The sequence below is a fragment of the Ambystoma mexicanum genome, chromosome 13, assembly GCF_040938575.1.
Source record: "Ambystoma mexicanum isolate Mex_15411 chromosome 13, UKY_AmexF1_1, whole genome shotgun sequence".
Lineage (NCBI taxonomy): Eukaryota > Metazoa > Chordata > Amphibia > Caudata > Ambystomatidae > Ambystoma > Ambystoma mexicanum.
The window spans coordinates 369,074,225-369,096,146 of NC_090938.1; the positions used below are offsets into that span (position 1 = coordinate 369,074,225).

Below are 21,922 nucleotides of genomic sequence, written 5' to 3' on the forward strand. Positions count from 1 at the left end.
CCCATGCTAAATCTGAAGGCACTACAATGCATGTATTCCCAAAAACTGTTGATCGAATAAGAGAATGGGTCAGACATTGCGGATATCCACTGGATGAGCTGGAAAGTAGAGTCCAACAAGTCTTTGAGGACAAGAGGGGTGATCGATACCGCATCTGCAGCCGGCACTTTCCCTCGAAGATGTACACCACATCTTGGGTAACAAAGAAGAATAAACGGCGATCGACACGAAAATTGCTCGCAAACGCTATTCCCACTCTATTCGTCCACAATCCGGCACTGGTGAGTCAAGTGTCCGTTTTTAGCTTTAGGCCTTGCGGTAGTGTGTAGGTAGCCAAATGGATTCATTGATATTTTAGGTGTTGTTTCCAATTTGTAATACTTTCGACATTGATATGAGTGTATAGCTTTTTGAATAATGACATTTATCAATATATTATTTTTAGATTTCATAACCCACAAACGAAATCTATCTATGGGCACAGGCAACTGTGCTATATTTCACATTACTCAAGTATTCTGTCTCCTTACATGGCAATTTTAAATATTGGCATTTCATTATCAAACAATAATTTACCTTTACAACTTCTTGACTATCCCTTGAATCTGAAGCAAGAACATTTTACTTCCGTCACATGCTCGCAATTATCAACCACTTGTAGCGCGTATCAGGTAATCATACTTGGCTATTCCGCTACAGACTTGTTTTATGCATGTCAAGTAATAGTTTGTATGTATCCTGTGATTATTTTACCAATTGTTTGGTTAGTGCTTTCCCATTGAAATATACACCTTAGTTGTCGTCCCCTGGTGTTTGTTTTCAGTTATAATTAGTGTTATCCATACTAATGCAAGTACTGTCTTTCAGGGAGATGCTGAAGCGTCCACCACATTGACAACAGCCCTAGATGTTCTTCAGCAGCACGAGGTATGGATACTGACATCTCAATTGACCGTGATCATCAGGACTGGAACATTTGTCGTTTGATTGTTCTACACCATGTTTCATTCGTGGTTAGCCGTTGATATGTACCTGTGCGGTCGACCCCAAGCGTGTGTTGTGTTTTCAATATTGTAATCCTTACTAATGCAAATACTATGTTTCAGGCAGTTGTTGAATCGTCAACCCACGCACTTGATGCAGAGCCTGACATTCAAGTAATTCCGGTGGAAGCGGGACCATGCGGATACGAATCGGCGCAACAGCTTTCGGAAGTGCGCACCACATTGACAACAGCCCTAGATATTTTTCAGCAGCACGAGGTATGGATACTGACAGCTCCATTAAGCGTGATCATATAACATGATTCCATTTGCTATACTTTCTTCCCTATTAACGCAAGTCCTGTGTTTCAGGGAGACGATGGAGCTTCCACTACAATCACAAGATCCCATTTAGATGATGCAGATGTAAAGAAATCGGAGAAATAAGTCGATTAAATCTGATCATATTTAAATATTCCTTGATTCTTTTAGACAATGCAACATTTGTGGTTATCTCTTTAGATGTACCTGTGCCGTCGACCCCAAGTGTGTGTTATGTTTACAATATTGAAAACCATACTAACGCAAGTACTGTGTTTCAGGGAGTTGCTCATGCCTCCTCTTCAATACAATCATTCGTGGCAGTCCATGCAGAGCCAGAGGTATGGATACTGACAGCTCCATCGAACTAGGTCATCAGAGCTCGAATACTTGTCGTTTGATTGTTCCACATAATGTTTAAATCGTGTTTGGCTATTGCGATGTACATGTGTGTTCGTCCTCACGTGTGTTTTATGCTAACAATATTTTGATACACAGTAATGAAAATACTATGTTTCATGGAGTCGATGGAGCCTCATTCCGTGCTGTCTATGCGAATAAAGAAAATATAGTCGTTGCAGCGCAAGAGGAAGGGGAGACATGCGGATATGTATCGGAGCAACAGCGTGCAGATGTTGAAGGTCGAGTCAAAAAAGTTGCAAAGAAAAGAAACAAAAATAAGGTTAGTTACAAACAGTTCATAACTTTAGAAAAATGTTTGTGCTGGGGACTATTTTATGTTTTTTTCAAGTCAATTGTACTATACTTTATCTTGTGTTTAAACTGAACATCCCTTTTCCAATCTGTCCTCTAGTTACCCATGGGTCTACGAACTATACATACACAGACATTGAAGCGAATGAGAGATGTTGCTTGCCAGACCATTTACACTATGGAGGCTATGGAGGAACTATTCATTCAGACGCGGCGTGTTGAGACTCGGGATGCTCATGTCCAATGTACAGAAAATGAAATGAATGTCTCTGGAGAATCCGGCAAAGTTGTATTGGACCATTGCTACAGTACAACCGCACTACCGCAACAACATGATACTGGATGTATTGAAGATAGCTCTGAAGTAGTCGCAGATCAATTCACACAATCAACACCTGCCAAGAAATTGCCACCAAAAAAGCTGTCGACATTGTTGTGTTCTCCCATCAATGTTGAAGTAGCAGATGTTGAAATGACAGAGAATATTTCTTTCAAATGTGGTGATATGTCCTCGACGTCACAGGCCGAAACAACTTTGACGCAGGATGACAGTCTAATGAAAGAGGACAAATACATAGTATTCGACAGTTGTTTGACGGATATTATAAGTGTGATGAAATGTGGGCATTCCGTCAGAGGGAAAGTATGTGGGAAGCCATTGATTCATGTGACTCGTCAAAAACAAGGCAGTAACGTCACAATACATGCCGCCTGTAGATTACATCATACTTTCTCATGGTCTGCACAACCGATGCTGGGGAAACTGCCAGCAGGCAATCTACTGTGTGCAGCTGCATCACTTTTTAGTGGCTCCAGTTTTAGAAAGTTAAAGTCTTTCTTTCAGTTTGTGGGACTCCATTTCATTTCAAAAACGCAGTACTACAAATACCAACATGATTATCTGATTCCGGCCATTAGTGATGCTTGGAAAATTGAACAATTGTCTCTAGCAAGTACATTCGAAGGCAAACGATTCAGGCTAGCCGGCGATGGACAGTGCGACAGCCCTGGATTTACTGCCAAGTACTGCACCTACCACTTTCTGGACATGGATAATAAGAAAATTGTGAGTTCGGTGGTCGTGCAGGTAACACAATGTACATCCTCAGTGGCCATGGAGAAACTAGGATTTATAAAATCAGTGGAATATCTGCAATCGAGGGGAATGCACATCGACCTCATAGCCACGGACAGACACGTTTCAATTGCCAAGACAATGAGAGAGCAGTTCCCACCTATTAAACATCAATTTGACGTATGGCATCTTGCTAAATCAATCAATAAGAAAATCTCGGCTGCAGGGAAAAAGAAAGGTTTGGAAAGTATTTCAGAGTGGTCCCAGTCTATCAGCAACCATCTTTGGTGGAGCTCCAAAACTTGTGAAGGGTCAGTGGAAATACTACTTGAAAAATGGCGGTCACTGATGCACCACTGTACCAACGTGCACCGCTGGTCAGAAAACCTACATTTCCACCAATGTGAACATGGCCCTTTGTCCCCAGTGGAGGCACGGAAGAATGAGTGGTTGAATCCATCTTCACCGACACACAAAGCCACTGAGAAGATTGTTTTCGATATCAAGAGATTTGAGGGGACTGACAGAATTCTGTCACACAGGAGGTTTGGAGGTGTTCCACAATATGTGCCTAAAGTACAGGCCAAAGCGCTTGCATTTCAGCATACAGGGCATGAGACATGGGACTCTACTAGCGGTCTTGGCCCATAACGAGAATCTCGGCCGTGAACAATCTAGGACTAAGGGTAATGTAAGGATGCCTCGCTACACTAAGGCCTTTTTAAAAAGAAGTAAGCAATTGGTGTTCAAACCAGTCTATGGGGAAATGGAGTTCGACTTTGTCAAAAGCCTTATTGTTGCTGTATTATAGAAGCACAGATATGGAATTTTGAACGTTTCTGTGCAGAGCGCTGATCCATTGTCACCAAACATTGCCACTGTGCCATGTCCACCCAAAGGAGAGCTGGTTGTGAAGTACAAATCCCGGTTTAAATAATTGTAATACGATTGTCTTTTTGTAAATAAATGTTATTGTACAGTGTGCATACAAAGTAAGCTAACCCTAACCCCTACCTTCACCATCCTGGGTGCCGAGCAACCTGGGTGTCATCTTTGAATTCTCTCTATTCACGTCATATTGCTGACCTTGTCTATACATGTATGTATATATTTTTGTTGATGTAACTAATTTTCGCAATCTCTTCTAAATGCTGGGCACTGTTAACCGAGGGGAGGCCTGCGTATTGCAAATAATAAAACAAACAAACAATAAATCTCACTTTCAACTCAACTCCTTGGGTACTTTATACTTTCCCCGACCTTCCCCAAAAAATTAAAAGTCTCAATAGTTATGGTTCTTTGGGGCTTCAAAGCTCGCAGACAATGAGGACAAAATTGGGGCCTTAGAACACGACAAGCGAGCCGTTGCAGATGGGAGAGAAGCGAGTTCGCATTTGCACATTGAGGAGCACTACATAGATGGATTCGAAACTTCAAGTTCTCACAGATGGCTTTACTACGGGATGTTGCAAAGAAAGAATGTATGCTCATTTCTAGTGAAGGTCTGCAGCTTTGATTTTCTGCTCGCGCCCTGAAGAGGCCCACAACTTGCACTGGGAGTATAAGGTTCTATTGTTTTTTGACCTTGAGAGACAGGGACCATGCCGAAAGAACTTCATTTGAAGGGTGGGGGTGCAATACCGTAAGAGACGATAAGGCAGAACATTCTGAAACTAGACTGAGTTTCATGTTAGTTCAGTATACGAAAAATCGTTGTCAAGAGCACAGTGGGATTTACGGACTGCATTACGCAGAGACACAATGGAAATTGCAAATATAATGTAAGTAACTCTTTAGACGCTTTAATACCGGAATGAAGAATTAATGAATGGATGCATGAATAAATGAATGAATGAAGAGCTTGGAAAACGTTTGTAGGATCGTCATTGTAGCGGGCACATGGGCATGCAGGTCCACATTCCACACGCATGTAGACAAAAAGTCGTTTCTCATTGTGTACTAAGTTCGATTGATTTCGTTAGTTTTCGCATTGATTTTAGAGCCGAACATACTCCATTGCACTATCCTTGAAAGCAAATAGTTTCAGCTCGGCCGTCATAAATGAAATGAATAATTGTAATAAAGATCGGCTGGCGAGACTAATTATACATTTTATGTTTTCAAAACAGGTATATCCTTCCCTTTTGCCACTGCCACCAGTTTCAGACACCGGCAGATGTTTTTTTTAACCGCCAGCTGCAGCTCAATGTAAACAACTGCACAATCCTGATGATCTTATGGGACGATCGCCAAGGGCCCAGATGCCCTTACGCGGTACTAGCGGCTAGTAGCAACATATCAACCTTTACGCTGGCCTAGTGCCTACTTGATGGAACAGCCTTGCGGTTCAACGTGCGACAAAAGTGCTTCTTTGCGCGAAAACCAACACCCTTTGTACCATAAAGGAACAGCGCGTGCTTCACGATAAACTTTTACGGATTTGCGGATAGAGATAAAAGAAAATAAATGACTTTCGGAGTTCACATGGCAATTGCTGAATATTCTATAAACATTTAATGTCAAATAAATGTACTTTGCCAAATGTACTGTGTTGCTGTTTGATTTTAAAGTACAGTTGCATATTCCGAATTGTGGCGCGCTGTGTTGTGAGTTGATCTGTGTTGGTTTCCGGGTTCTGTGTGAAGTCGCGTAGAAGACGACTGGGCGCGTTTGCCTACGCTGCACAGAAACGTCACGGAGAGAGTCGGGAATATGAATGTTTTGATAATGTCAGGCTCAGGGGCGGGGGATATGATTTAGTGCTGCAAAAGCAGGTCAGCCATGGCGATGGGGGAAATGATAGGATTATCACAAAATGGCAGCTCCCTGATGCCTGTTTTCGCGTGTGTTTAATGGACGAAAACTCGGGTAAGGTCCATAGGACATTTTTCTAAAATCGAGCGACTTAGGCTTAAAAACACATGGCCGACCCGTAGGGGCAAAAAACATTTTTTACCGAACCATTCCTTTAAGACATGCACTGGCTCCACACAGGAATGTCAGAGGAGCTGTCACAGGCCTCACCACTTGAAAGTAACATATTGGACAGAGAGATCATCACAAAATATATATGCTTCATTTACTATCCTTTCACTCCACCAAACAACTAGATGACTTGAAACAGAAATGAGAAAAATACCTGGGGGAGATAAACAGCGATGATTGGAGAGAGGCCGTGCTACACCCCAGAGAGGTAGCCACAGCAGCAAGATTACAGCTGATACAACTCCACAGAACCTATTACTCCAGGGAATGACTGAAAAGGATAGGAAGGGGAGGGCAGGACTCCTGCCCCAAATGCATCACAGGTACTGGGGCGTTTTATCATATGGTCTGGGAATGTCCAAGTGTACAGCACTTTTGGTGAAAAGTGGTAAAAGAGTTCAAGGGGTGCCTGGAGAGGCCTCTGGAGTTAGAACCAAAATGTACATTACTGGGGATTTGGCCAAACGCCGAGCTGAATAGATATCACAAGATAGTTCTGCACATAGCCCTTGTAATGGCAAAAGGGGCAATAGCAGTACATTGTATGGACCCCTCCCCTGACACTGTCCGAATGGCGCTCTGGCATGGATAGTGGTCCAACACATTTGTTTATTCGAGTAGAGATGACCCACAGAAATGGGAACACATTTGGGAGTGCTTGGAATGATAGAAGTGCTGACTAAGCAGAGGGACTATTACTCCTCTTGCCAAATAGAGGGGGACAGTAGAAGTGAGAGGTAAAGAAAGGAGAGGTTGGGAGAAGGGGTAATTTTCAGAGGGGGGGTGGACAACCGAAGAAACGGAAAGCCCGTGGAGAATGCCAGTTATAGCCCTGTCATGCTCATTTGTTGTTATTTGTTGTTATGTTGCACTTCAAAAACCAATAAAATATTCAGTAGGCAATGCTTCTGAAAAATATACCTGTTGCTGGAGTGATGTTGGGTTTCTCAATAAACTTGCCATGGGATTTTTAAACATGTATTTCAAGAAATATAGTCCTGCTTTCCGGATGGTGCCCTGGGTCTAGAGCGGGTGGAGTTGATCATCCCATATTTGCCACAGAACCCCAGGTGACTGCTTGTCTGCCCCATGGGGTTCAGAGGACTTGGGTCCCCCTAAACTCTCAGGGAAGGCAGGGCAGGGGCTGCTGTAGGGAACTGGATGGAAATGTGGATAATCCATTGCTGCTGGACTACTTGTATGACAAGGGTAGAGTTAGTCACATTTCGCACATTGATGAATGGTGAAGCGAGGCTGGTGTGAGGGGTGGTTTGACAAAAAATCATTTAAAAGCAGAAATGGAGAACAAGATGGTAGGAGTGGCGATCATGTGCCGACAGAGGTGGTTCGGGATCAAACAAAGGGGATTCTAGGGGCAATCACAGAATGTCCTTATGAAATGTGAAAAAGAGTTGTATTGTTTTGTTTAGTATCTCTTATTTTGGTGCTGTGTTGCCCAACTTTTCTATTTGTGTATACTATATTTCCAGATGTTTATTTTCCGGTATTTGTACTCCTATGCAATTCTCTTATATTAAGAACAGTTTTGATTATAGTGATCTTTGATTGCACTGATACCGGATGAACCTCTTGTGGTCTTGGTCAGAAGAATCTAATTCTCAGATCACACATCTTCGTATATATCACAGCCTCACCTCTTTACCTATGGGCATAATGAAGCAACTAAGGCCTGTTGTTTGAATTAGTGGTCTATTTGCCTAAGAATGCATGGACTTCTTTTAGACTTTCTCTTACCGGTTTGTTGTCTATTGCTCTTCTTGTTGTGTGTGTTCTCTTTGACTGTGTCTGAGTTTTGCCGATTTAAGACACTTTGGCAAAGCTTCTCTTTGACAAATGCTCTTTTTGGCAGTGGATTCTTCTGTAAGGGTGGCCATTTTCTTTTCAGGACCTAGCCTCTGTTGTCAAAAGGGCCAGTGAATGAGATTAAACTCAACTCAGACTTCCGATCATGCGCCTCTTAAGCCACCCACCCTACCCACTCCCCCCTCCCTGGTACAACTAGGAGTGGTCATGTACCAACTTCAAAGACATACACCAAGACTATTATGGATAAAGGATGTGACGGGGTGACTGGTACCTGACCCCTGCCTAACAGTGCTGAAAAGTAGCCACACAAACACTCGTAAAGCACCTCTCGTTGAAGCCTTTTTTCTAAAAATGTTTAATTCCAGATAAAAACGTGCCTGGCATCTTGCATTCCAGAAAAGCGAGGCATCCCACCACACCTGGCGAGAATAAATTCCCCTGAGTTGCCTGGGTCTGTTTACCTGTGATTTAAATAAAAATGGGCAACATTACGGGTCCAGTGGTAACCGGGCCGGTGCTACCGGCAGGTAGCCGCCAGACCCATAATGATTTACCAGCGCCTGACTTCCCAGTGCCACCAGGAGATTATAACCCCAGCGGCCCGGAAAGTCAGACACTAGCAAATTGTAAGTCCCCATTCCCAATGGGGACCACGGATGCCCCGGCACCGTTAAGAACGATGCTGTTGCTTCTGTGACAGGTCTGCCTACCATGGCCGCTGTGCCCAGCAGGGTCAGACCTGTCGGGCACAGCGGCTTCGGCAGGCAAACCTGTTAGTTGCCGCTCTGGAAACAACGGTGCCAGTAAACTTACCGGCTCCATTGTTTTCGGACCATTCAGCGCCCTGGGCAGACGAAAACTTCCAAAATTAGATCCAGGAGGTCAAATGAGAAACATAGATTGGACTTTATTTAAAATATGGCTTCTAGTTGTAGAGCTTCAGAAGTAATCCTAAATATGCCATAATGTGTGTCTTATTTTTCCCTTGAATGTCTACTCGAGTGCTTCCTTCCACTCCATATGGCCAGATTGGGAATTTTATAAATGCAGTCACTACTGTGTTTTCTGTTTTGTTCTTAGGCTTGAACAAAAGAAGGCGAGGGAATTCCACCTCTCTTGCTATGTAACTATTCACTTTGTTTTTTGTTTTTTACACAGAAGTCTTTTACTCTCAACATGTTAACCAGGGACATAATTTGACTTCGAACAAATATAGACAATTTTAGGAATTCATCACCCCGAAAAGTGAACTGAAGTTCTGATCATCTAATGCAAGGATTCTAGTCCTACCTGTTCGAGGTGAAGGGATCTATTGGATAGCAATGATCAAGAATCATACATACATTCATACATGACCTCAACAATCATAGAGCATTAAGTAGTGGTAAGGGACTAAAGGTTCCCAACCCCCTGCCAGGACTACTCAACTCAGACCCCACTGACCCACACCATGACATTCCTACTGGTAGGACATAGGGAGAACCTAGAAGTGCCTAATCTTCCCCCCCCCCCCACACATCTCCGCCAGACACCACCGAGCTGAAATCACACAACTGCTAGTATCAACTCAACAGACCTGGTGAGACAGGAGATGAGGAGATACTTTAGGTACCCAACCCTTCCTATCAGGACTGCTGACCTCCCCAAACCCACAGATCTAAGCCAGTAGATTGATAAAGGTGGGGAATGGGCAGGCCTATAAGTAAAGGCAATACCTAATTAACATAAATGAACTGGAACCAGAAAGATGCTCATACATCACCCAATTAAGAACAACAGACAGGAGGCAGAGAAGGCCAATAGATGCCAACCCACTACAAAGGCCTTTCACCGGTTCCATGTGTTAATATCCCCGCAAAAAGATTATAAAAGAATTATAAAAGAAATATCGCCATATTTTTGCGGCGATATTAAGGCATGGAACACCTCCGCAACCCCCGCTCCCAAAAACCCCAAATATTATCCCCAATAAAAATATTGCATATGGCCGTTCCTGATGACCGGCGATATTTTTGTTGGGGATAATATTACGTGATACCCTTCCACCTCACCAGCCCACAGACCAATGCTATGACGACAGTTCCAAAGTTCAGTGCATCCGAGGAGAATCAAGATGCTAATCAGGACCTCAAAGGCACGTAATTGCCTGTTGCATGTTTTATAAATGCCACATAATCAGAGGAGTTGCTAGGGGGTTTGAGGGGGCTATAGTACCCAGGTCTTTTGGTTGTAGCCCCGGATAGAAGCTCAGGGGCTACAACCAAAAGGCTAGCTAGCGCCGACAGTCCCAACATTAGTGTAGCCCCAGATCTTTCCAGACCTAGCAAAACCCCTGCACATAATATATTGGTACTGTCTTAGACCCACTTTCTATCTGACTGAGGCTTCTCTTTGACAAGCATTTGCTTTGCCTTGTAGTCTTTGTTGTCTTTTAGAACATATGTTGGAGTTCTCCAAACAGATGACGTTGAAGGTGTTTCTTGGCATTGGCATAGCCTTTGACTGGAAATTCTCTTTGTTATTTGGTTCAGTTTAGCGTTGTCGGTTGCTCTCTTTGTTTCAGTCTCTCTCAGTCTTGCATTTTTACTAGCAGATCTTTGCTTATTCCCCTCAATAAGTAGAACTCTTACATTTGTGGTCAGGTTGCAGTAGGTCTTCCCTCAGACTTTATCTTGGGGTTGCCTTGGAGTGTGGATCATATGTGACGAGGCAAGTCTCTTTTCACTTAGATTCAGGTCCCTAAACTCTCAGAGCTCGGTCACAAGTCCTTCAAACTATATTTGTTATACTGCAAGTGCAACTGAAAATACAAATTATTTTCAGGAAAAAAAGAGTGGTAGCTGTAGCTATTTTAAGGAAACATGGAGTAAGTGTACATATTTAAAAATAGTTTGTGGTTAATTTTAGAGGTTGGAGAGAGTCATAAAGTCTCCAGATATTAGAATGTGAATTGTGTTTGTCGTTCATCAGTTCACATGCCAGGTGCTTCAGGGCAGAGGCCGCTGCGATTAATCGTTGGTTGTCAACAGATCTCATCTTTTGACATATTGTATCCTTTCTGAGCCGAATCAGGTGCAGTCACGACAGGAAGAAAAAGCAGAAACGTATGAAGAGGAGGTGGAAGTACTGGAGGAGGAGATGCATGAACGAGAACACTCAAGGGGGGAGGACATGCCAGCCCCCTCACTGAACAAAAGGCTTTGGTCTAAAGAAGCAGGTGAGTGGGCATGTCCATAGATTGGTGTGGGGTAATGTAAATCCTTGTCCGGTTGGAGTACTGCAGCACAAGTGCCCCTGTAGAAAGCTCAAATGGGAGGTACTAACAGGTTTGACACATGTAGAATGCATAATTCAAGAGCAGATCTAATTCCAAGTGTATAGTAGAGGGGGACAAGAAAAAGAAAAGACTGTTAGCAAAAGTATTTCATGTATTTAATTAAATAGTTTTAAAAGTTTTTTTTAAGAATTTCTCAAGGTTGATATTGGATTATGCAACAAAATGAGGTATATTGATTGACTAATAACCTTGACATTGAGATGTTTAGGAATGATATTATAAAGCTTCACCCCATATATCACAATTTTTAGTTGCTCATTATGGGAGGGGTGATCTAGTTATTCTTATAAAAACTGCATGCATTTGTTGAGCAAATTCGTTATCATCTTTCTTAAGATCAATGGAATAAACAGGGAGGCGGAGAGAGTTTCTTTTCCCTGAGCAAGCCTTTCATTCTAAATATAAGAATATATGAGATACTCTCCAAGAGGGAGTATCTCGCTAGTACAGAGTATTTATTTATTTATTTATTTATTTATTTATTTATTTATATACAGGAGGAACAATGCTCTTTTGATCACAAAAGAACAAACAATAAATAAGAAATCAGATTTGAGGGGAAGCAGTGAGCTTCTTACAATGCAGTGAGTTTGAGGGACATTCCAACCAGGTTGTGGAGGGGAGTAAATTTAATAGTCACTGGGGACAATACGTAAGTGGACATACAAAGATTAAGGACAACCAACATTAGACGTTTTTAAGTGCAGGTAGGTGGTATGGCCAGCTATGTTAGGGATGTAACCATGTTGGGTCAAGTGCTAAAATGGAGGCAGAGGAAGTGAGAGACAGAGACAGGTTAGAGACGAGGGATGTTAGCTAGAAGGTAAATGAAAGGTAGGTCAGGAGGGTAACTCTGAGTCGAAGTGGTATGCTTTTAGTTTGGTTTTGAACAAATCTGTGTGGACCGTTTCTCGGATGTGTGGGGGAAGAGAATTCCATGCAAGTGTAGCAACAAGAGAGAAAGAGCAAAAATTAGAGTAAGCACCGCAAGGGCAAGGAGCCACAAGGGTCGAGGAGGCAGAGCCGAGATTACGAGAAGGCTTATAGAGTTGGATTGAGGAGGATAGACATAGTGATGCCTTACTGTGGATAGATTTGTGATTGGGGCTAAGCACTTGAGTACAAGGCTCACTACAATGAGCACTATGTTATAAATATTTCAAAACAATATCAGCTCCTAGTTCTTATATTGCTAATGCAGGCACTTAGTAGCTTTGAGGCTCATAAGGCAATATCTTGGGGAAATATCATTGCTTGTCAGTATCCTTAAGAGGAATGTTGGGGCTGTTTTCCAGTGTTGTTGGAGGATTCAAATCTATTCGCCAGAAAGGAATCCTCTCCAAATTAATTAGTAAACAATTATTCCCCACACTATGCCACACCTCTACCCACTGTTTTATTAAAACTATTAATGTCATTATCGTTATTAATATTTGTAACTGTAAGCTATAAGGGCATTACAACCCACAGAGCAGCTGTGTGACCAAATAGAGAAGCAAGAGCATAGGCTGAGTTTCATTATGGGTGTCACAGATCTCAGACGTTACTTGCAATATCCTTTTATGTCTAGTAAGGAGTATGGTGGGGTATTTTGTTACCTATAATACATGGTCATACCATCACCATTTTCAATATTTGGCCCTTCAACATGACTGCAGTTGAAAAGGCAGTCATTTAGTGACCACTGGTTTTTCCCTTCACCCTCAACATACACCCTGACCAGACAAATGTAATCAAGCAATTTATTTGCAAGAAAACATGATACAAGTGAGCAACCAATCATTCCTCCAGAACCCAAATTCAACACACACTCCAGTAGCAAACCAGATCCCCATCACTCTTGCCAACACACTAATCAAACACTCCCTCAGGTACACTCAAAATGCTCATCCCTCCTTCCCCAGCCCCAAGCCAAGACACTATCCATTAGCTGCATGCCTATTTCTGCATGTCTGTCCCCACAGATGATCCAGCGAAATGTTTGCTACATTTCCCAGACAACCCAATGGTGAAGGGAGTCCCTGGCTCCCTGTCCAGGCACAGTGCCATCTGGGCAAATGTCTGTCCCAGCACTACTATTATGCAGGTCCTCACTGCAAATGCACTACTTGCTTCTGCAGCAGATTTACACACCTGTTCGCTCACTACAATGTTAGATGTGCCATATGGTTTATGACCCTCCACGTGGCCTGATATTCACCCCTCTGCCTCCTACTCTACTTTTCCACTGCCACTGCAAACCTGTCTGGTATCACCGAAATGGTTCACACAGCCCACTCCTGCTCATGCGCAAGGTGCTCCTGGGGCGTCTGCTGCTCCTTCATGGCCTTCATTCTTGCTGTGAACCAGGTATTTGCCTCGGCACTGGTCCGACCATACCCAAAGCTGCTTTCCAGTGCAACACGGCAGCATCGGGCTGTACCAGACATGTTTCTGACCTGTAGTAAGAGGGAGTGTAGTGGTGGCCCTGGCACTGACTGAAGAGGAAGGCAGGGCAACATGGGTGATTGGGCCCCCTGCAGTGGTGAAGGGCGCTTCCTCTTCTTTCTCTGCATCCGAGAGATGAGGACCCAACTGTGCAGGTTACAGTGGCATGAAAGTCCCTGATTTTGGAGCTGTGCATCAGGTGTGCAATACTCTATATGCCACTTGTGGTAAACTCAGTGACCCCTCACCTTTGCATCTCACACCATTCATTCCGGGTCTTGATTTCTGATCCAGTGTGATATGAAAAATTGCTTCTATCTGAAACTTGAATACATTCAATTGTATAATCAGCACTGTGGTCTCCGTTACAAATGATATTGCTAAGGTTTGCTTGTGACACCCCATGTGCAACTGGGGTCGATCGAGCTATATCACGGTGCCATGGTGTCTAGAAAGGGTATGGTTCGCTCAACATGTTAGGTGGTCATGTGCTTAATTTAGGTCAGTTTATTAGTACAGTTGAGTACATGCACAGGTCATGAACATCAGTGGTGGATAGGCCTGACTTCATGTCCATGATGCCAAAGCCTCCCAGCCACTATGGCCACATCACCAATGATGCCACATTACTTCCTCCAGCTGCCATTGTCTGGTGGTGGCCAGGCTTGTGGGTGCAGCATCATACCGAACTTTTGGGGTAATTCCATCTGTACTTACACTTATAAGTAGATTCTGCTTAGGTGGCCACCCCATTGACTTCATCGTGGATTATTTGTCATCTGCACAGCGGTGCTAAGGTCATCAGGGGTCCATCAGCTTCTAATATCCACATTTCCTCTTCCACTCTCAGCCCCTCCCCACATCCACGTTCAAAATAGTTTTGTACAGATGCAATCACCTGACATGCAGTCCAGTGGATTTTAGTGGCCACCTTTGCATGGGAACCACCATGTTTACAGAAGCAGACACAGTGTATTTCTGTAAATACAGATTTTAATGTGTATTGTTTCTGCGTCAGCATTCATGTGCTACCCTATAAGTGGCGGTAGTTTTGCAATTGTTCGCTCACACCACTGATGCGACAAAACAATCAGATTTACTCATTCACGGTATACATTTTCTTTTACCACTGACACTGTAAAGGAGGGTCTTAGTCTCTTGCTATTTCTCATTTAAACGGTCTTCCAGTTGTTGGGATGTAGAATAAATGTAGACTTAGTAGGGTATGGAAAAAGACCAATGTGCAGTTTGGACGATAGAAAATCCCTTTAAAATAAACATACCATAAACATCTCTTTTATCAACTAATGACGGTGAGATTTCACCATAAGGTTGTTCATAATGAAGGAATCTGCAAAGGTAGACATATCTGCAATTAGTATCCTGAATAGAACGTCAACTGGCTTTCAGCCAATCAGCATCCTCAGAATGCAACCACCTAATGCTGGGCGGGGAGGAGGCACTCAAGGGATTGCTCCACCCAGGGACTAAGGAATCACTTTGTCACATGCATTTTCTTGACTTGAGGATGGTTTACTTGTCCCTTAAAGCATTTGTGCCAGTTGTTCTCCAGAAAGATCTGTTCTTATTATGATAGACAATACATTACATTCAGAGCCAGGGAGAAGGGCTGGGGGCGGGGGCGCACTGGTTCCTCAGCACTTCCAACGGAATCTCCAATCCTAGGGACTTGTGCATTATTCCACACCATGGCGTGCTTGAGTCATCCATACTAGGCATAAACAATGAAAAGGCAGGCTCTGCAAAAACATAAAACAAGCGGGGAGGGGCCTGTTAACCTGCTTGCCACAGGAAGACGTTTCCACGCCAGCTTTACACTTCCTGGTCCAAAGTCTCCAGGAAAGGCTTTTTGATTCTGTTACAGGACATTTCTAGACAGTTTTACACATGACGCCCAGAGAAGGCTAACCAACCACAGGCTAAGGAAGAGAGATTCAACTATGGTTTTGGTGTTACCAATGCAGGAAACACAATTCTGGTATCCACATCTTCTGGGGCAAATTCATGAATATTTCACAGCAGAGCCCCTCCTGAGTAACGAGACAGGGTTATTCACCCTAACATACAATATCTATTTGCTTAGGAGATGATCTCCTGAGGTCCTTCAGTAAGGACATGTGAACTTGCAAATGGACTGTTTAGAGATAAATCAGGAAGCTCTCCACCAGAAAATTCAACACTCTGAACCGGAAATGATTCTGCCTGCAGTGTTTCCATAATGACGATTGTTATGTTATGTTACAGTGTAATTACTGGAAGTGCCATTACCACAAAGTGGGCTCCTGGCCCTAAAGCTCCAAACATAGACAATCAAATATGGGCTGGTATCAACTTTCTGTGTCTTCAGTAAAAATTACATTTTGAATGAACATATAAATGTGAGGTGGTCCAAGATTGTTCTCTGTTCTGTTGGGATTTAATTCTATAGCCTTGTTGCTTAGAATGAAAAGAGCATGGCCCATTGCTATGTTTTCTTTAAATGTTCATAGGATCGTAGGTTCAGGGTTTGCGGGTTGCAAGGAAGAGATTGACAGCAATGCAGCGTGTTGGGTATATAACTTGGCCCTTTGATTAAAAGGCCCAGTGGACAATTCACAATGCCTTAAATTCAATTCTTGTGGCCACTCACATCTAGACCAAGTGGGATGTGCTCAAACCTCCTAACTCTAAGCAATGTCAGTGCTGTTCCATTTTGGTTCCCCTGCAACTGGGCCACTGGGTATATGAGGAGCCACGGGAAAACGGTTTTGATATTATCCAGACGAAACAACAAAAGAGAAGGTATAGCTTGTGTTCTTCCAGGGAAGATTAAGAATAGAAAAATGCATTTTAGCAGTTTCATGTTGAAAAAAAGACTGATGTGCTAATATATCAATCGCTGCAAACATGAATAGTTTACCATCTAACATGACTCCTTCATTTTTCACTTTACTTATGGGGGATGGGCTAGAACCTAAATGTTTGGCCATATATTAATAGGCTATTTTTCTTGGTGAGATCCTACTAGGTGAATTTCCATTTTCGTTGGATTAAGCTTTAAGTATTTTCCACTATTCTATGCATCAATATCTAAACATCTTTTGGCAAAATACGGATTTTTGGGATCTGTGGGTAATTAAAAAAATATTTGGGTATCATCTGTGTAGTTGTAAATGTGGATTTTCGTTTTTTTTAATCATCTAATTAAAGGAGAAAACAGACTTTTAAAAGAAGGGGAGACAAAGTCAAGCTTTGGGCAACACAGCAATCAATTTGTCAAAGGTTGGAAGAAGACGAAGGCATAGAGATTTAGTGGAAGCTGTGTGATTGAAATGAGCTGATTCAGTCTAGTGCCATGTTTCTGTGTCCTCTGTTAAGCAGACGGGTTATAAGGAGCACCAAGGGTCCCACTCTAGTTCCCCTTTAAGCGGATCCAATCTGATCATGCTTCTGGGCTTGATGTTTGGAAGAAGATGAAAACCTGCTTGGATTGGCTTCAGTTTTAGATTTTCTTGCATAAACATCTGTAACTGTTTTGTGATTACCTTTCCTGTAACTTGGTGGGAAAAGGTAGCTTTGAAATTGGTCTATAATTTGAAAAGTGAGTGGGTTGCATTTGTGGTTTCTTTGTGGGGAGTTACAATAGTGATTCTAAAGTCTGTAGGTATTGTTCCATTTCTGATTGAACAATGTATTATTTTTGTAAAATAATCTGCCACCGGAATGTATTTAGGTAGCTACTTAAAGATTTTCAGAGCACAGCAGGCCTTTGGAGAACTTGATTGCTTACTACTAGTGAACAAGCACTCGCATTTTGTGAAACAGAGCAATGCCACCAAACTTAATAATGGAGAGGATCATTTCTCTTGAGCAATTGAGAATAAGTGTAAAATGTTTGAGAGGTGTTCAGGTGCTTCATTCGCAGCTGTTAGCATCAATGTCTTGATTTATCTTAGGTAAGATTGTCTCAAAGAAATCATCTATACCATTGCAAAGAAGTTGTTTTGTGTTAGGTCTGTTTTCTGGTGCATAGGATTAGGGAACTCATTGAAGATTGTACTTTCAGTGCTGAAGTGGTTTGAAACAATTGATGATGAAAGTGATGTCTTTTTGTTTTCTGTATAACATTTTTATATGATATCGTAAATACGTTTCGACCTGTCTTTAATTGGTTAGGTTTGGCGACATTCTCTTTCTAATACTCGTATTTGTTTGCCTCTCTCAACTTGGATGTGAACTATTTTGAATTGTGCTTCATGATTATGTTTTTGTTGGTCATTGTTGGGAGAAATGTGTTAAATCTGTTTGCGAAACAAGCTATTAATATGTCAAGACATGGCTTAAGTACAGTGTGTGTTACACTTGGCCACAATCTGGTTGCAGTATTCATCTGTGAGATTGAACTAACAGACTGTGAGAGGATTCAGGAACCACCAGACTCTGAGTTTCCTTTTTATAAAGTGCCTGTCATTGATAGTAGGCAGCTCCTGCATTAGCAAACCACCTCCATTTTGGAAGCCAAACTTAGTACTCTCAAAGCTCATGGAACCTTGTGCCCCTTGAAGTCAGACTGTAAATTAGTTTTAAAGAAATCAAAATGGAAGCTTGCCTTTATGGTAGCAATATGAGTGAGATTCAGGCTTTGTCGACTCAAGAGATATTTTTAATCTTTGAACAATGATATGGTGGTTTTGTGAACCTATCTGTCTTTTAATTTTATCTTAATCAGACAGTTAAGCTTCCCATGTTTTTTTTTGTGCAAACTTAACTTCTCTGGTAGAGCAAGCACGGCACACAATATTGATTTGGGGGAGGTGTTTTTGCCTCAGGTAATGTGATGTGACCGGCTTTATTAAAAAGCCACAGTATCCTGTGAGGATTCCGGCAAAACCATGGAGCCCCTCACCCAGGAGAGACATGGCTGCTGCAACTTTTTTTTAGTAATGTTGCTTTGAGAGATGTATGGAGGGCGGCAACATAGTGATCCATGCATAATATTCGTTGCCATTATTGCCTAAAATTGAATGCTAGCATTGATACATTGGTAGGACAGGCATCCTATACAAATCATTTTGCTTAGACCTGTCTAATGCTCTTATCACTTGGGGTGCTGCTACATAAACCAGTCAATAGCTTAAGAATCTGGGGAGGAATCTGTGCTGCAGAAGGAACAGTTACTTATATGTAACAACAAATATTTAGCAAGGGCATCCTCCACATATTCCTAACCAACCCTTTCTTCCTACTTTGATAGTGAGGTGGGGTTGCACATGTGAGTTGGAGAAAATCGACTGGAGATGGACTACTTTGTGGAATATTTCTAGGAGCCTTGAGGGCAACACCCTGAGGCAGAGACCCTTTGTTTTCTCTTAACTTTTGCATTATTTTTATTTTTAAAGGAAATGAGAAACAATGTTGTTGCTATTATACATTATTATTATAACAATAGTAATCATTTTAAAAAGATGTGTGTGGTGGCAGAGAATATCTAGTAGTTAATTATGATGGAGTACTTCTCTGCGGAAGAACTGGTGTTAGATATGATATATGATATGATATGGCATGGCATTAATGAAATGATATGGCATTTATAACCATATCATTTATAACGCGCCTATACACAAGTATTTTATAACGTCCTTATGAGAATCTTTTCATAACTGGTTGAGGACAGTTTCATAGCTAATCAGGCCATCCTAATAAATTAAAATAATTTTGATATCTTTGAAACTTCAACACAAGGGTGTGGCACTTCCAGCTACCGCTTTGTTTTCACTCCTAAGGGATTAGAAGAAATGTTTCATTTCCCCTTCTAAAATGACAGTAGAGCATTTATATATTCACTCTGGGCAGAAGACGAACTGCATCTTGGCTGCATCTTGGCTCTTAAACAATTTCACAGAAAAGCATTATCTGTTAGGGAAAGGTACATGTGTGGTTAGCTTAATAGAGTGTTTTTGTATTATTCAAAAGTGTTTTAACTATGTATTGTTGATTAGAGGTAACAATGCTAATATTTGACCTCGCTGTTTCTGAAGTTAAGTCTCAGTTATTGAAACTGAGTTTATTCTATCTTGGTACTATTGTCCGATGGTTCATTTACAGATGTTGGCACCTTATTAGAAACATGCACAACAGGCACTTTAAAACATGAAATCTAGATCTGTTTTTGTCACCAGTTGTTCCCTTAGTGTTAGCAAAGATGGTTATCTCTGGTTATCTCTTCTATCTCGATGAATTTAGAATTGCAGATAATGTATTTTTTTATTTCGTTTAATAATGTTTTTTTATTATGTGTGTTTTGGTTAGAATACATTTTCACACAAAGAATTAATCAAATCACGTAAAATAAAAAGACAATTTTGTTACTTGCTAAATAATACAAATTCTCCATTTCATGAGTAAACCCATAGATATGTATTATCAGCAATGTCTATGACACTAATGTGAGCATTTTGTAAAATTTAATATCAAGTTTAAAACTATAAATTATAATTATACAATGATCATCAAGAGTCAAAGGATTTCATTATATCTATCCAAAGGCCTAAAAGTTAGCTGATGAGTGAAATTGGTGATCCAGATGTGCATACTGCCCAGAAACCCTCATTTATAATATGTTCAATGTTATATACACATTTAGGAAAGGTTCTTGCATGTGAAGAGCTTAAATAAGGGCAATAAGGGCAGTGTGTCAATACATGCTGTATAGACTCCAAGTGATCTCTTGATTTACAGAGCTTACAGAAGTGTTCAGCACAAGGAATTCCTAGTCTAGGACCCATTATCATTAGAGATGGTAACAAGTTCCAGCACAAATGCAAATAAACCTATGCAATTTCCCATGAGATGATGTGATTAAATATCTCTGAGATTTTAGATATTCAAAGAGTTGTGCAGCATAAGGAGCCAGCATGGTTTTATTTGCTAAGTGGGCTATATTTTTTATTCTATCCCACAAAAAGGCTTTCCTTTTAAGAGACAAGCTCAAAGGCATAAAACCATTTGACAGTTCCTTATCAAAATCAATTTCATTACGAAATTCTGTATAAGCCAGAACAAGCTCCTGTAGTGCTGTTTCACCTTATATGATTTTGATTTGAGCAGTTTGTCCATTAGTGCCATCCTCCAGGAGCAGCATTTTTAGGTATAGTGTGCTGCGTTTTATACGGAGAGTAGTTTTTAAAGTCACAATACCCAGCTCCATGCGAATTGCCTCAATGCGGCAGCCTATAGAGAGTCCTAGCGCTGAACTCCATAACTTGGCCTGCAGCAGCTGGTTTATCCAATCAAACTACACTGTGAAGTACATTTCCAGGCTGTATTTTATGCCTGGGCCTACACAGGTTTTATACAATTCTGGCAACGCTGGCACGGAGCAGCCTCCCTTCACACCGGTGAATTTCTTTACAGCCAGGACTGTGTTCATGGCTTTGGTGATTACCTCGTTCTTAACATTGCTTTCCTTATTACTATTGCTCAAGATTAATAATGTTTATAATTTGTTTTATTATGTATTGTGTTTTATGGATTTTTTCTTATCCAAAATAAACAATACATTCAATGATTGATTCATAGATTTTAATAATAATAATAACAAGATTAATAATGTTTATAATTTGTTTTATTATGTATTGTGTTTTATGGATTTTTTCTTATCCAAAATAAACAATACATTCAATGATTGATTCATAGATTTTAATAATAATAATAACAAGATTAATAATGTTTATAATTTGTTTTATTATGCATTGTGTTTTATGGATTTTTTCTTATCCAAAATAAACAATACATTCAATGATTGATTAGCATCAAACTGAAAAAAGCCTACATATTATTAACAACATGAAAGTCTTGGCTCACTGTTGTGTCATCCATCTTAACCTTTCAGTTCTCCTGCTGTCGAGAGGAGTGCTGAGTTTGATCACAGGACTTTTTTTGGAGTGACAGGATATTGTGCAGTGAAAGGAGGTAGCGAGTTCTCCTTTACATGGAGTTTTTAGTCATGCTGACGATCATTAACTGTGATTTCTGATAAACCACCTCTTCCAGGCCCAGCAGACATGAACGAAGACTCAGAGCAATCTTCGGATGCAAGTGGGTCGCTGAGCACGGACAGTGATGATGTCATCGTCGTGGCACGATCGCGAAAAGTTTCCAAGCCTGTAAGTGGCCACTGGGGTTGAGTGGGGCTGAGTGTGAGGAAGCATAAACGGACCTCAAGATTGTTAACGCCATAATTTGTAGAGATAT

General features: G+C 41.4%; 1 protein-coding gene across 8 annotated transcripts in view; it reads left to right on the forward strand.

The window, feature by feature from the left end:
• The window catches only part of RPGRIP1 (RPGR interacting protein 1), a 638,645-nt gene that overhangs the window by 488,739 nt on the left and 127,984 nt on the right, over positions 1-21,922 (forward strand). For 4 of the 8 annotated variants that reach the window (XM_069633891.1, XM_069633898.1, XM_069633892.1 and 1 more), the window contains 3 exons: positions 8,986-9,028; positions 10,969-11,122; positions 21,722-21,834. In XM_069633891.1, the coding sequence (XP_069489992.1) occupies positions 8,986-9,028; positions 10,969-11,122; positions 21,722-21,834 (310 nt within the window). Of the gene's footprint in view, positions 1-8,985; positions 9,029-10,968; positions 11,123-21,721; positions 21,835-21,922 lie in introns of those variants that run through there. The other 4 variants (XM_069633896.1, XM_069633899.1, XM_069633894.1 and 1 more) reach the window with 3 other exon arrangements.